The following is a 15,695-nucleotide window of genomic DNA, read 5'->3' on the forward strand; positions in this document are numbered from 1 at the left end:
TCACATGCTACACCAAATTTGTGTAGATGAACCAAAGTTTGTATGAATTGCTGAAATACTAAGCCTCCAGTAGCTTTTTCCTCAGGCTTAATTTGATGGTTTCAGTATGGCTTAGTTAAATAGTTATAATTTTGCCAGTATTGAAAATTTTTGAAAGATTTCTTTATGATTTTGTAAGGTTTTCAAGAGTATCTAGTGATGGCCCATAGCACAGCAATTCTACTCAGATTGGATGTGGAGGTTATCCTAGCTGTCATGCAATTTAGAGTAACTAGCTGAATTCTTACTTTGCTGTCTGGAGACTTAAGGGGAGAAATCAGCTTCAGGTAGCAAACAACTTTCTTCTTTTATTTCTTTTTTTTTCTCACTCACAATCAGGGGTTATTATATGAATAGTAGGTCAGGAATGGAATAGACCTGAATTCTAGTTTGCTAATAAGCTGAATTTTCCAACCTCGAATTGTAAAATATATGTAGATTCTTACCCTGTCACTTTGCAGTCAGGGATACTCTAGAAGAGTTGGTATTTTGCTTTCGAAGTTCATATGTACATTCAACATCGACCACATCAGCAGTGAGTTTGCTGCACTAAAAGTACAGCAGAACTTGATATTGAGTGTTGTTTGTTTGGGTTTTTTTAATAATTTTAACAAAACAAACATGTCAATCAACTAACTCTTCTGAGTTTTCTATTTGTAGTTTGGCTACCCATTGCCAAAGAAGCAAGGGGGTTGCCTGACTCGGGTTGTTAGTGGACAGAAGAGGGAATAGGTAAATTAGATTCACTGTATCTTAATTTACAATAACAGCATTTGCACTATGAACTTATAAAGAAAATGAGTTTGACATAGAGTTAAACCAAATATACAAAAAAAATTCCATTCTTAGAGATAGTTTTATGCTTTTAGCAAATAAGATATTGAATATATTTTTAGACCACTTATCTCTACTTCAAACTCCATGGTATTCCTCCTTCCTTCCTTAAGTTGTAGTGCAAGTTTAGGTTCTTCCTTGGATTTTGTTTTTACTATTGTAACATGAAGAAGGATCCTGGACTACTTATTACTCTAAGCTTCACTGAATATTGTTTTATTTGATTATGGAATTGTCACCTGCTGTAACATGTCAATTGCAGAAACTCAGGGTACTTTATCATCACTTACACTGAATCACATGACCCAACAACCACACACTTCTGTACTGAAACAAGCTTGAGAGTAAACTGCCAACAACAGGCATAAACAAGATGACAATAACAGCAGTGAACCTGCGTAAACCTGAGGAGAGTGTATGCAGCCTGGCATACAGGCAAGAGACCCCCAACGTATTTGTCCAGTCAGAAATTGAAGGGGAATACAGAGTTGCTAGCTGGAACACAGAGTGCGTTGGTCACTGAACCCTGCTCCCCTGTGTTAATGCAAGTGATCAGAAACAATGTAGTTCAAAGTGTTTTTTTTTATATTCTAACGGTATATGACTAGAACTTCATGAAGTGCATTGTGTTTTGCATTTCCATCCCCTCATCATAACACAAGTTTTAAGTGACTACAGACCAAGAGAGATGCAAGAAATTATCTCAGTGAAGACTAACAACAAGAGTAAAATTGTCTAAAGCTGCATGAGGGTTACAATTAATAGATGTTTATCTCTTGATATGGAAAGGAAAGAGGAGCATGTATGATAAAATTAGTCTCTGTGGCACATCCAAAACCAGCTGCCAGACTGTGACTGAAGGACAGCAAACTGAAGTCTGGGACCAGAGAAAGCAACTGGGACTAAAATGTTTATTACCAGAGGAAAGACATAATGCATATATATACCCTGACACATGTTTTTCGATTACCTTCATTCTATAGGCATCTCTGAGCTTGATCATTCATTCAGTTAAGTCTTAATTTTTTAATTAAGTTGGGCAAGATGAGTCACATGGTTTTAAGCCTAGGCAATACTGCCACAGCATTCCTCTAATCTTCCTTCCTTATCTTAGCATCAGAACCTCGGTGCTTCTAAATGGAATCACCTCTGTGAGACTGGTTGAGGACAAATAGGTGTGGCTTTACCTTTGCTTTTTAATGGCCTTGGCGCTTCACCATACTGCTTCACTGATACTGACAGATGGGTCAGTAAGCTCTATACACAGGAGCAGGGGAAAGTGCACATAGTACAGCGTCCTTTATGCTATGCTGTGAAACTTCGTTAATAGGCTTTCAGATTAATTTACTGTTTTCAAACTGTTTTGCAGGGTAACAGCTAGATTTTAGAGCAATCTAGACTGGAAAAAAAAAAACAGTGTTTGAAAGCTTTTAAGATGTCAAAGGATTATCTTTCATGGGGTGGGGGGAAGTACAATTAAGCAATCAAACTGAATGGGAAATGGTACAGTTGGTGAACTATTGCGTTAATAAATCTTTTGAGCTTGCTAGAAAGAGGCTAATAAAGGCCATACAGAGAGCAAGGGGAAAACATAATTTCTTTAAGTTTAGGTGATTGGAAGTCTGAGTATCTACCACAGGATCAAGAGAGCTGGTGTTACAGAAGAGGTATTTCTTAAAGATGGTCCTGAGAGGAGTTCTGGCAGGAAGTTTACTTTGCCTGTCCTGAAACAAATTTTTGTAGACATTTCAACATGAGAAAATATTAAAGGTGTTGAAACAGTTTTCTCTAAATTAATGTCTTTCTTCTAGATGAGACTGAACTCTTTTTTTAGACAATAGTAGTGAAAATCTTTTTACCAGGTGTTTTCAAGAGTTAAATTCCGTAAAACTGTCATAAATTCTGTCACTTGCTTATCTAGGGGGAAATGTTGAGTTTCACTGTGCAGTCAAATAGACAGTCAGGTAAGGAAGAAATGTTCCTGTGGCTTTATTGGTCACAGTTAGAGTGACAGCTAAAAAGCAGCGAGGTGGGAAGGCTGGTCAGGTACTGCTTTTGAGCCTGCTTGCTGATGAATGGTACTTGTGAATGTAAGAAAAAACTTTTGATAGACTGTGGGACACATTGTATTCTGTAATAGCTTACTGACTTTAATAAAATTAAAAAATAAGCTCTAAAGTATAGCATAAGCTTAGAATTTCCAAGTTCATATGCTAATCAGCATTTGGTCTCATCACTGCTACTCTGTTCTCCTTTGAATCTCCGTATTCACTTCCATTTTCTGTTAGATAGCGGGGAACTTCATGAAGCATCTGCTTCTGGGTGGCTTACAAACATTGTATGTGGGTGGTTGCAGGGGTGTTAGGATTTCAAAGACTGAATAGCACACCTCTGCAGAAAATCCTCTTAGCTTATTATGTACTTCATTTTACCCAAGTAAGATTAACATATTGTGTGGTATATAAGAATGGAAGACTATCTGTTGAAGAACTACATTAATGTATGCATTGCACATTTGGAAAGCATTGCAACATTTCTCTTTCTTTAATTCCCTGTTTAAAAACAAACCAACAAACCCCCAACAACTAGGGATTTGAACCAAACTTGGCCCTTTTCAAGGGGCACAAATCTTTTTATACCGTTTTTCAGTATTGAATGCAATTTTTGAGATTGTGGTGTACCACTTATTAGTAAGAACTTAGGTGAAGTAGAATTGTTTTTGGTCCTGTTGTCTTGACCCTGTTCTATGTACTCCATTGATCTTACTTCTAATATGGACATCTTAATGGAAATTCATGCCAAATAATAGAGCAAGAGGTGAACACTATCAGTATGTATTAAATGCATTTGGGATTTTTCAGCCATAACAAATGCTGATGTCTGTCACATACTGGAAAGCATCAGTATTTTTCACTGAAAGTATCTTTTTCTGTAGTCATGTTCAACCAGTGAAGATACCAAGTCAGCTCAATGAGCTTGTGTCTTAATCAGTAAGCTGTCTAAATGTTATACTCATAAACACATTTGCCTTGTTTCCTTCCCCAGGAAGTCCTTTTTAAGTGAGGTTTCATTCCTTTCCATCCGAATCCGCATATGCAACCCCCATGTGGGGTTCAGTACTTCTGGTTGGTAGTCTCTATGTGTAGATGTAGATCTAGATTTTACTAAGTGTACAGTCAAAATATCTGGGAACAAGCAAGCCCTTCCCTTTTTTTTCAGAAACAGACTTTTGCTGAACAACTCTCTCACAGCATCAGCTCTTTCTTTTCAGTTGAGAGAGGAAAAAAGGAAACTCACTTTAAAATCCACACCATCTTCAGTTTTCCTCAGAACCAAGAAAACTGCTAAATGCAATTCTGTTGGTAGACAGGAGACTAGCAAGAAGACTGAACTTTTGTCTTTGGAAAGAGGTGTGTCCATGTTCTCTTATTTACTGATCTGTTACTACATTGTAATTATAATAATGGATTTATCACTTCAATATAAACAAGTTCTGGAAAATACTTGGAAAAGCGCCTGGTGAGTTGCAAAATAAAATGGGAAGTTTGCCCTTTGAGCAGTGACTCCAGTGAGATACAAACTTCCTCCTTTGTAGAAGTCAAGGCAAGTAAGTGTTGGATAGCAGCGGAGTCTTCGTGGTTCTGTATGTCAGGAATGAAAACCTGTTACATATTAAAAGTTTTCTTCTTTTGTGTAGATGTTTTGCATTATTACAAACAAAGAATTTTCAAGGAATCCTCACTTCCCATACTTTAACTGCAGTATCAGTTTCATAAGACTATAGACTTTACAATATCCTTATTGCAAAGGTTAATAACACTGTAGCACAGATCTCCTTATCTGATTTATTTACAAGCTTCTTACACAGCTTATGTCTCTAACTCGAATTCTGTAATTGTTTGTGCTATTCTTGGCAAGTTGTAGAAGAAGTCTGCACTTACCAAAACAATCTCTCTTATCAGTTTAGCTTACTGATACCAGTATTAAAAGTTTTTAAGTTAAAGCCATAATCTGTTGCTGCAGATTTTCCAGTCCAACATTCAGTATTAGCAGACTTCCAGCCATTCTTGTTCATGAAGAAATTCACTGGTTAAAACTATAATTACTTTTAGAACAGGTTACTCACACACAATTACTGCATTTTGGTTGTCCTGGAGTAACAGAACTGACTTTTTTTATATCAGCTCTGCAGTATGTACATCTACAGAAATTACTTGCTAAAACTGTAGAAAGCTGTAAAGCTTTTAGAGACCTTTTAGTATCACATGTTCCTTCACTAGACTGTATATAGCAGAGCAGCCTCAGTTGTACAATGAGCCTTTTGGTCATCAGATAGGATTCAAACTGAAAGAAGAATCCTTCACCCTTCTTGGAGAGAGAGGAGATGCAACACTAATTTTATAGTGTATTATGACCTGTTTCCTTCTTTGATACAGGCTCTTATCCCAGTGTTGACTGACATTAACCACTTGACCAATTGCAAGTTGCTGGTGGCATTTAAGAAGCATTACTGTGCTCAGAACATTGACCTGGCAGATGCATAGCGAGAGTGAGACCTGTGCTCCAAAGCTGGCTGCTGGATACCACGTGAAATACTCAAGGGCATTTTGATTTGTGCTCTAGATGGTATTCTCACTAGATGCCTATATGTAGGCACCAAATAAATCTATCAGAAGCGATTGTGAAGCAATCACACACTTTATAATGCCAATGAAGCATTTATATAGTTTCTTTTTCTACCAACTTTGAGATGCCAGCCTGTAGAAATGGGCCACAACTTTCAATATAAGGAGAGTTTTGTCTTGCCGTGAGAGGTTTGTATTCTATACTTGCTGTTAGAGTTGAATAAATACACTGTCTTGAAGGTTAACTATTACATGTTTTTACACTAAACATGCCAAATTCAGTTATGCTTAAACATAACATTTTAATCTTTGAAAACTACTTTTTTTTTAACCTGTGTGTCTGTCTCTTGCTCTGCATTTGTTGCTTAACTTCTTCCTCATAATTGTGGTCTGAAACATACTTAAAACAGACAAAAACATTAAAAATAAATACATTGAAGAGGCATTGCATTATATAACTCCTTTAAACAGTACCTAAGGGAATCACATATACTAGGATAGGTCTTACCACAAATCCTGAACTGGGATCTCCATATGCGTTTAAGAACAGCTTTTAACCTGGACTAATGAATATAATTTATTGTGTACTCAGAGGTATCTGTAGGACATTTGTAATTTCTGAAAAAAATACCAAGCTTCTGATGGACAGATAGTTCTGTTGAGAGCCTTTTGTCACCTCTTGGCACCTTTTCCAGCTTAGTCTTCCCTCTGCCCCTACATTTTCTTTTGAAAGAAACTTTGTTTTTCAGTCTGAGACTTTAAATTTTCCTAGCCTTGTCTGTAGTAGGTTTTATTGGTTTATTTCATGTAACCTGAAAGATTCAGAGGGCGTTAATAAGCCTTGCATTGACACTTACTGTTTTCTTCACGGGACCTCCCTGCAGAACTGGAACTCCTGCTGCTTCGGTAGTGATGTGAGCAGCTCATGTGAGAGTGGCTATCCAGGCAGATCTTGTAAATGGGGAAGAGGAAATAAAATAACCTTGCTGTTTAGAATGAACATAGCAGTTTGGTCTTGTTAAGTCCTAAGTGGTTGGATTGCTGATGCTCAAAGGCATGCTGGCTTTCTGGCACTGTGGTACCAGTCCAAGGAATAGGTTTTGCATAGGGTAACTGCTAGGGCTCTGCTAAAGTGCTGGGCTTCTGGAATGAAACAAGGTGTTAATCCAATTACATACATTAGTAGTAGTGCTGGTGGTAATGTTGCTTAGATAATAAAATCTTCTTGTACTTATGCTTTCCAAAAGTTGGGAGTCTGCTGCAGAAGTGGAATTTTTGATGCTCTGTGGCACTCTTGTTCTAAGCTGAAGGCTCATTAACTGGACCACTGAATTAATGACAAGGTACCAAAAGTTGTAATTTACAGTATTCTTAGGAAGTGACAGACACTGACTCCAGGTGTCACAGATGAAGGTAAATTTTATCCTCTGTGAAACAGAACTTGTAATTCTGATGTAATTCTGCAGCTGTAGATGGGAAAGCTGGCTCACTTGCAGAGCAGGGGAAAGGTTAATTCAGGCTTTTTTTAGCATGTGTAGCATTGCAGTGAAGGCTTTCTGGGTCTGGAAACATTCAAAGCAAAATCTGCTATCTTTAAACATCTAGTTCCTTTGCTGACTTAAGGAAGGACTTTAATTGTGGTAGGAAAATTAAGTATCTTTACAGGCACTGATAAGTAAAATGAAGGTTGGAGTTTTTGGGGATTGGAGGTTTTATTCCCCCAATTTTGGTTGGAAATTAGAGATTAAATTCAGAATCTTTACCACATTTAACACTAGGATGAGCCATCATATAGCACTATGCTTTGTTTTTGCATTTGAATAGTGGCCTAGGGATGAAAGAATTCATGTTTAATTGCTAATTTTGAATTGCCACATAACTCTGTTGTTACTCTGCTTGTTTTCTTTGTTACTCTGCCTTAATGGACTTTCGTTTGGAAACTAAGTGCAAGCTGAATTCTTCTATACTGAAGCCAAACACATTTAAGTTACTTATTTTTGTAGTACGGTATATCACACATTCTCTAGATACATATTTCTAAGCTCTTATAATTGTGTGTATTGTACCTAAATATCCCCCTGGATCCCTGATCCCCATTTACTACCTTTATAAAATCAATTATGTGCAGGGTTCTACATTTTGACGACAGCAACTCCAAGCAGCACTACAGGCTGGAGAACAGCCAGGCAGAAAGGGATCTGGAGAGGTACTGGTAGATAGTAGGCTGAACATGAGTCAGCAGCAATAGGTGGGACTGGATGATCTTGGAGGTCTCTTCCAACCTGGTAGATTCTATGATTTTTTTTAGGAATTAAAGAAATCCTCACTGTAACTAAAATAAACAGGTTTGTGGTTTGTAACAAAGTTGTCATGATTATTTCAAAAGTTAGAAGCTGTAGAACTGGAAATATTTCAAAAGCAAATTCTTTCATGGCCTGTTAAGATAGAAGTTAAAGTTTAGGGTTTTTTTCCTGAAACTGGTAATATAACCTGAGGTATTTCAGGTATCTCTAAGAAGCTGTCCAGTATATTCATCTTGAAGCTTGATGTGTTGAAGTCTGAAATTATTTTTATTGAACTTTTAACATCCTAAGAAGTCTTCTAAATGACAGTTTTTGGAAATTCTCGTGATTTTTTCCAATGTGTTTTCATTCTCAAACAGCTTATTCAACCTATCAGCACAAATCTTTTTGAAGGTGTTGTAACACATCATATCAAGAGACTCAAGTCATCTGAGGATGGCTACTAAATGTGACTTCATTGTACCTGACTGTCAAATATGTATTTGTCTATCTAGGTTCAGACAAAGAAGGAAGAAACTTTGCCACCGCCGCTTAGTCAAAACATTCCAACTTTCTATTTTCCTCGAGGATGTCCTAAAGAAAAAGTGAATATAGATGCTGTGATTGCCAAAATTGAGAGAACTTTCTCTGAATTCCCAAATGAGAGGGCAACGTTAGAAGACATGGGGAAAGTGGCAAAGGTGAGAAACTTGCTGGCTGGCTCCTTTCAGTGCCGTACAGCTATGGAAAGAAAACATGAATTCTGTGTGCTTTGTTTTCTTGCCTTTTGTGTTTTCAGCACTTAGAAGGTAGTACCGGTAAAACATCATATTCAGCATTTCTGGTAGCACACTTATTCAGGGAAATCTCTCTGTTACCAAAATCTTAAATGGCCCTACATTTTACTCACTAAAAGGAACAAACATTGAACTATTTTTATAGTTGCAAAGCCAACAAAATACTGCAGGGCACATTGTATGTTCTGCATTCTATGTTGACCAACGGGCTTAAGACAAAAGCACTATTAACACACATTTTGGTTTCAGGTGTCCACACTGCTTGCTTTTTTTTGATCATTCAGCAGTGTTCTGATCCTCCATTGTAAAGACATTGAAAGACAGAATGGTTTGGTAGCTTGAGACTTAAAGCCCCCTAGTTATTATTGAAAAGCCAATTCAGAGTTGTGGCAGAGTGACAAAACTCTGAGCTCAGAAAGCAGCAAATATTGCCTGTGTAACAGACAATAAGCTATTTCAATTAAAGTTAGATTTCCTTTTTGTTATGCAGAATCCATGCTTGAAATATCACTGCAAGACATGGTTTTGGTAATGAGTCTCAGGTTCTCGTTCCTGTCACTTTGTATTGAAAGTTCAGGGTCTATAAAGTAGAAACAAAAACTTTCCACAATAGCAGAGCTGGGACTTCAGAAACTTTTTATTTATGTCACTGTGTTAAGTCTAACTGTTAGGCAGGTATCCTATCATTCAGCTTTTCACAGCTCCTTTCCACACAAAAGTGGGGAGAGGCAGAAGAGACCTTTCTCTCTTAGTAAGAAAGGTGGAAGGGTCCAGTTCACCTGTAATTCATGGGTGAATGTCACCTTCCTGAAGCACAAGGAAGAGTCTCTCAATCTCAGCACAGTATTCATCAAATTTATATTTTCTTCCTTTTTTTTAAGTACTAAACTATTGCATTAGAAGTAACTGTCCTTTTGCACCAATGACCTTATACATCTTGCAGTATTCACAGTCTTATCTGAGATTCATAGGAGATTCTGAGATGCTGGCATCTCTGACTATTCCAAGTCATAGTCAGGTTTAGGTGAGAGATAAGTACTTGGCCATTATGAGTGAGGGTGCCTGCAGCAGTCACAGAAGCAGCACCATAGGTATGTGTGGGAGCATTGAAATTGTGAAGAGGTAACCATTTGGTATCCTGAAGCAAGGAATTGCTGCTCAGGGCAGGCTGGCCTACTACTTAAAAGTGGATAGATGTTCCATGCATGCATATGCAAGGATGCAGATGAGTTGAGCCATCCTCTGAATCTGGCAAATGTATATTTACTCCAGTTTAGAAGTTGTGTAACTGTTTGTACTGTCTTGAGCTCAGTTTAAAGATATCCAGCCCTTTCGCAGGGCTTATTAGCATGGACTCTGTTCAGCTGCTTGGAGTGTGGACAGAGCAGGCATGTGACTGCATTCATCTATTAGGAACACTGCAAGCTGGTCCTATGTTTTGCTTTCCACTTTTGGATTTCAGCCTAAAGCACTTGCTTAAAAATAATTATTTGGGGAAGTATACTTGGTTTCAGAAACAGTTTGAAATCACAACAACTGTGCCTTAATGATTTCTTAACACTTGTAAAGTTTAATTTTTGAAAGATTTATAAAGAAGGGAGGAGCCCTCAGATAAGCAAACAGTAAATTGACCTGATGTATGCTTTCATTCCAGGCCTGTGAATGCCCACTTTACTGGAAGAGTCCTTTGTTTTATTGCGCTGGAGGTGAACGAACAGGATACGTATCAGTTCATAAATTTGTTGCAATGTGGCGGAAGTAAGTAGATTACTTTTCAGAAGCATGGCATTTTTGGTAATTGAAATGTGATATTTTAAGCTCTGAGATCCAGTCTGCAAAGGGAAATAAAACACTTTCCCATAAACAACCATTGACAGAAAACTTGTACCTGGAAAAATGTGACTACATCGTCGCTTTAACCCTAAACAAAGCTTTATTTACAGGGCTTTATACATGTAAAACTATTTGGTAAGTAACTGGCTGCTCATGGGGAAAAGGTGAGCTATGGCCTTGTCTCCCAGGCTAGACTCAGTTGGCTCTGGGAATATAAATGAAGCTATTTATTTACAGCTAGCACAATATACAAGCAGATATTTACAGTACATATAGTTATATACAGAAATATACAAGGTAAAAGATACATATAGTTATATACAGAAATATACAAGGTAAAAGATAATACAGAAACACAACTCCCCTCCCAGAAACCTGAGTCCCCAGGAGGGGCTCTCAACCGCCCCTCTCAACCTTACCCCAGTCCTAAAGAAGAATAGAGGCTCAGCCAAGAGGTTATGAAGCAAAGGTGGATTAGGCCAAATGGAAAGTGAGGTTAGGGAGTAAGATGTTGCTCAGCCAGCAGCCCGAGACAGACTGTGACAAAATGGCGAGAGTGTTATCTAATGTTTTCATTTCTTCTTCAGCAAAACTCTGAGGGGAGTAGACATCACCATTGTTTTCTTTTCACAGCCTATAATCTAGTTCTTCTCACCAAAACATCCTAGCTAGCTTCAAACTAGCACATCCTCCTTCAGTTCTAACTTTCCATCTTTTCATGTACTCAATTAGATGGTGTATCCACTTCCTGAAATGTAAATGTATGAGACAGTACTACTTTAATAAGTTCCCTTGGAGTGTAATTTGAGATTTGTAATTAGCTTTTGCATTAAATGCTGTGGTTGCAGTTTCATAGGCCTTCCTCTAAGATGCCTATACAAGGAGGCACAAGTAATTTTCTGTGTAGTGTATTAAATGGAAATATTTCAATTTCAGAATACTTCAGACCTGCTATGACGATGCTGCAAAGTTTGTTCATCTTCTAATGAGTCCTGGATGCAACTACTTGGTGCAAGAAGACTTCATTCCTTTTTTACAAGTAAATTGCAACTGAAACAAAGCCCTGCAATTTTTTTTTTAACTAAACATGGTTTTATGTGGTTTTCATTAAAGTTTATCGATGCTATTTCATGTAACTCACTTTGTGCAGTCCACTGAGTTGCTAGTTAGTGACTTTTACAGTTAATCATTGAAGAGCTTGAAGAGCTACCTTTTGGGTAGGTGGATTTAAAATTGTTTGCAGGTATAGCACGTGTATTGAAGAATCCTTACAGATTAGGAAGGCAATTGAAGTGCAGTCAAGGAGGGTCTTTGGAGAGCAAAGGAAAAGTGGTGTTTGAATTCACAACCTAATACAGACTCTCTCAAAAAACATCAGACATCAAAAATCTTCAATCTATCTAAAATACTGGAAAGCTGTTGTTTATCTGGCTTCTTTAAAAAATAATTTTATGCTTAAAAAGTCAGCAGTGTTATTTACATGAAGCATGTTGTAAATTAAGTTTCCATTAATGATTGTTTTGGTTGAGCCGTGTTTGTTAAGGAAGCAGATGTGCTATTCTGTGCTAATTGTTTTATGTAGTCACTAATGAATAATGCTTGGGATTTTGTTTATTCCTTTTTTTTTTCTTCAGGATGTGGTGAACAGTCATCCTGGCCTATCATTTTTAAAAGAAGCATCTGAATTTCATTCTCGGTACATTACCACAGTAAGTGATTTCTATTTGGTAAAGCTTTTTATTGTCAATTAAATGGTGTGGTCAGCAGCAGCAGGGAGGTCATTCTGCCCCTGTACTCTGCACTGGTTAGACCACACCTTGAGTACTGTGTTCAGTTCTGGGCCCTCCAGTTTAGGAGGGACACTGAGATGCTTGAGTGTGTCCAGAGAAGGGTGACGAGGCTGGTGAGAGGCCTTGAGCACAAGCCCTACGAGGAGAGGCTGAGGGAGCTGGGATTGTTTAGCCTGGAGAAGAGGAGGCTCAGGGGTGACCTTATTGCTGTCTACAACTACCTGAGGGGAGGTTGTGGCCAGGAGGAGGTTGCTGTCTTCTCTCAGGTGGCCAGCGCCAGAACGAGAGGACACAGCCTCAGGCTGCGCCAGGGGAGATTTAGGCTGGAGGTGAGGAGAAAGTTCTTCACTGAGAGAGTCATTGGACACTGGAATGGGCTGCCCGGGGAGGTGGTGGAGTCGCTGTCCCTGGAGCTGTTCAAGGCAAGATTGGACGTGGCACTTGGTGCCATGGTCTAGCCTTGAGCTCTGTGGTAAAGGGTTGGACTTGATGATCTGTGAGGTCTCTTCCGACCCTGATGATACTGTGATACTGTGAAATAGGACAATCAAAATTACAAAGATTAGTCAACATCTATTTGTTGTTTTGAGAAAAGTTGAGTATGCTGTCAATCTCATTTCTACATCATTAGAAATCTTGCAAAGAAAGACTCAATTTCCTAACTGTCATATTTTTTTTAACCCTGATAAGAAATTGCTGAACTTAATACAAGTAAAGAGAAACACTGAATTGTAATAATGTGGGCTAAGTTAATGAGCATCAAATGAAGAGCAGACTGTTATCTTAAACAGTGGCTATAGACTGTACTCATTACAATCCTGACCTTACTCTGGGATTAATTAAATGAAATTTTGAATGGAAGGTCTATATTAATGCGATTATGTTCCAGTATTAAGTAAAACAATGATAATATTGAAGTTGCTCGATACTTTTCCTCTCTGGGGATTTTTGTTTCTTAGCAGATTTCATACATGAATAGTTTTGTTTCTGTCTTCCTAGGATTATGTGACTGAAGTGCTCTTTCTGTACCCAAGGGAAAAAAAATCAGTGACATTAAATTTTCTCAACTGTAGACTAGACAGCAGATTCCACTGAAGTATCAAAACATTAAAATCCTTCAAAATGACATTCAGTTCGCTTTCTTTGTGCACATGAAAAATAGCTTAATGAATATTCTCCCCAAAAAATCCTTGCAGAATTGATTATCTCTTTTCTAGTTTATAGTGTGACCCAGACTAAAATGGTGAAAGCTTTTTTGAAAGTGTTTGGTTGTGGTTCCTCCTCATCTTACAGTGACTTGCTAGTATGGCCTGCTACACTAGGTTTTGTTGTGGTAATGATTATGTGAACTTCCAGAACTTTCCTGTCAGATATGTGTCTGAAGAAAATGGTCTGTCTGTGAGTTGTTCTCATTCTTAGTGGATTCTGGGTTGTACTAAAGCCTGCTCTGCTCTAAAATTGTGGGAGCTTGCTGCTCATCCTGAAGGACCATAGGAAAGATAAAGTCCTGCCATTTCCAGTTACTTCACCTTGAAGGAACTGCTTATTCAAATGGGTCTGAGTCTAGCAATACTGAATAATTCAGCGCTGGCAATACTTGACTAACAAAACTAGTAAATAGATAGTAATTAGTACTAGTCTTAGTAATAGATTAATCTAATTGGTTATTAGACTAGAGTAGTCTTCAGCAGAAAGAAGTGTTTAATCAACAAATCCCCAAAACAAACTGGTATTGCTTAGAATAGAGCAAGAATGATTCACATACTATTCTGATGATCAAGAAATGGCAAAAAGACTCCCTACTCACTCTTGTCCTATTTTATGATGGAGTAACTGTTGCCCAATAGTCTTGTAAAATTCTGGCCTGCAAGTGCTGGCAATAAGTATAGATGATTTTCTTTAAGATAAAATGTTTCATGCCTGTTTTCAGTTGGCTTTACCTGGAGACATGACACTTTATCTAAAGGATTTTGTGTGCATTGCAGTGAAGAGTTAATGTCTGTTTGTGGTAACTTCCAGCTGCAAACTAAAGGATGCATTCTTCTGCTGTGTGTGTTCGCATACATGTGTGTGCAAACATACATTACATACATCTCTTCAGTGAAACAAATGTCTCCTAAGTGTTGTTCAACCACAGAAGCAATCAGTTCTGTCTACTAGGCTACAGTGTCAATTGGTTGGTTAGTCTAGTGGTAAGGTTATGTAGATACATCCAAGCTCAAGCTGAAATACATTAGAAATGTTTGCCCTGACAAATGAGACATTACATTTAATCTTCAAGTATGTTATGTATATATCCAGAGTATGAATTCTTGAAATTGTAATCTCTATGTTGCACCATTTTCTCTCCCTTGTGGCAAACCACTGTGCAGCACAGTAAAGAAGGCAATTCACTGACAATTTGAATCATAGAATTATTTGATTCCCTTTAGAAGAATATTTTTTTAAGTCTGTTCCCAGTTGTCTTGAGCAAACATTCAATTTGGGGTTTATTTTTAGACCAGTTAAATGCATAACAGATGAGATAATGACATGCAGATGGATTAAGTTGCAAAGCTAAGGCAAAACCTTTTTTGAAAAAAATTGCTTTGTAGTATAAGCCAAAAATGGGCCTTCCCTAAACTCACAATTAGACTTAAGCTAATTAAGTTTCAGAAGTAGGCTAATTTATTCTCCTTTCTGGACTTACTGAACCAACTGTTCCTGTTCAAAGTAAGTTGTAGAGCTTGCTGCATGCATCAGTTTCAGCTCTGCTTTGAAACTGTATGATTAAGATACTTTCCTGTTTGTAACTTCGAATTTATTGGCTTGTTTAAGCTCTTGTTTTACTGCAATTAAAGTCTGAAATGATAAAAACTTAGTAAAGTCTTCAGCTGGGAGGAGGTTTTATTTAGGGGGAAAGGGTTCCTAAAGAAATGAGGTTTCTTTAGCTGGCATTGCAAAGGGAGTGCTATACATGCAAAATTTAACCTTGATAGTTAGCAGCTATAATCAATCTCCAATTATGCAGTCAGTATTTCATATGTTTAGATTTTAGTCTGCTGTTGATAGTAGTGAACAGAATAGAATGTGAAAGGTGTATCTGATTGTCTTCAGTCAAACTAATTGAATACTGAATTCAGTTAAGAAGCAGAGAAACATTTTAATGCCTCATGTTTGTGAATGAAAACTAAACAAAACAATACCAAAGACACAAGTTCACCAAAAACAACAGCACGGAAGAGAACGGGAACTGGCGACAGCCCAATTTGAGCTAAGCAATCCAAGCTCCTATTCTTTATTGAGAGCATCAGACTCCAACTTACAAAGCACCTACTTTCCAGCTAGGGTGAGAAGTGTAAAACACATACAGCATACAAGTGATACTTTGCCTTATCATTTGGCACATCTAAATATTTGAATATGTATAATCTTCCCTACTTGCGGTTACTGCAAAAGCATTTTTAGTGCACCTAAGTATTGGAATTTGTATATTCCTCCCAATTCCCTCCTGCT

General features: G+C 37.7%; 1 protein-coding gene across 4 annotated transcripts in view; it reads left to right on the forward strand.

Moving 5' to 3' along the window:
* The window catches only part of LOC135175401 (serine/threonine-protein phosphatase 2A regulatory subunit B'' subunit beta-like), a 54,729-nt gene that overhangs the window by 23,607 nt on the left and 15,427 nt on the right, over window positions 1-15,695 (forward strand). For all 4 annotated transcript variants that reach the window (XM_064143478.1, XM_064143477.1, XM_064143479.1 and 1 more), the window contains 4 exons: window positions 8,296-8,481; window positions 10,232-10,335; window positions 11,347-11,449; window positions 12,045-12,119. In XM_064143478.1, the coding sequence (XP_063999548.1) occupies window positions 8,296-8,481; window positions 10,232-10,335; window positions 11,347-11,449; window positions 12,045-12,119 (468 nt within the window). The remainder of the gene's footprint in view (window positions 1-8,295; window positions 8,482-10,231; window positions 10,336-11,346; window positions 11,450-12,044; window positions 12,120-15,695) is intronic.

The sequence above is a fragment of the Pogoniulus pusillus genome, chromosome 5, assembly GCF_015220805.1.
Source record: "Pogoniulus pusillus isolate bPogPus1 chromosome 5, bPogPus1.pri, whole genome shotgun sequence".
NCBI classification, from domain to species: Eukaryota; Metazoa; Chordata; class Aves; order Piciformes; family Lybiidae; genus Pogoniulus; species Pogoniulus pusillus.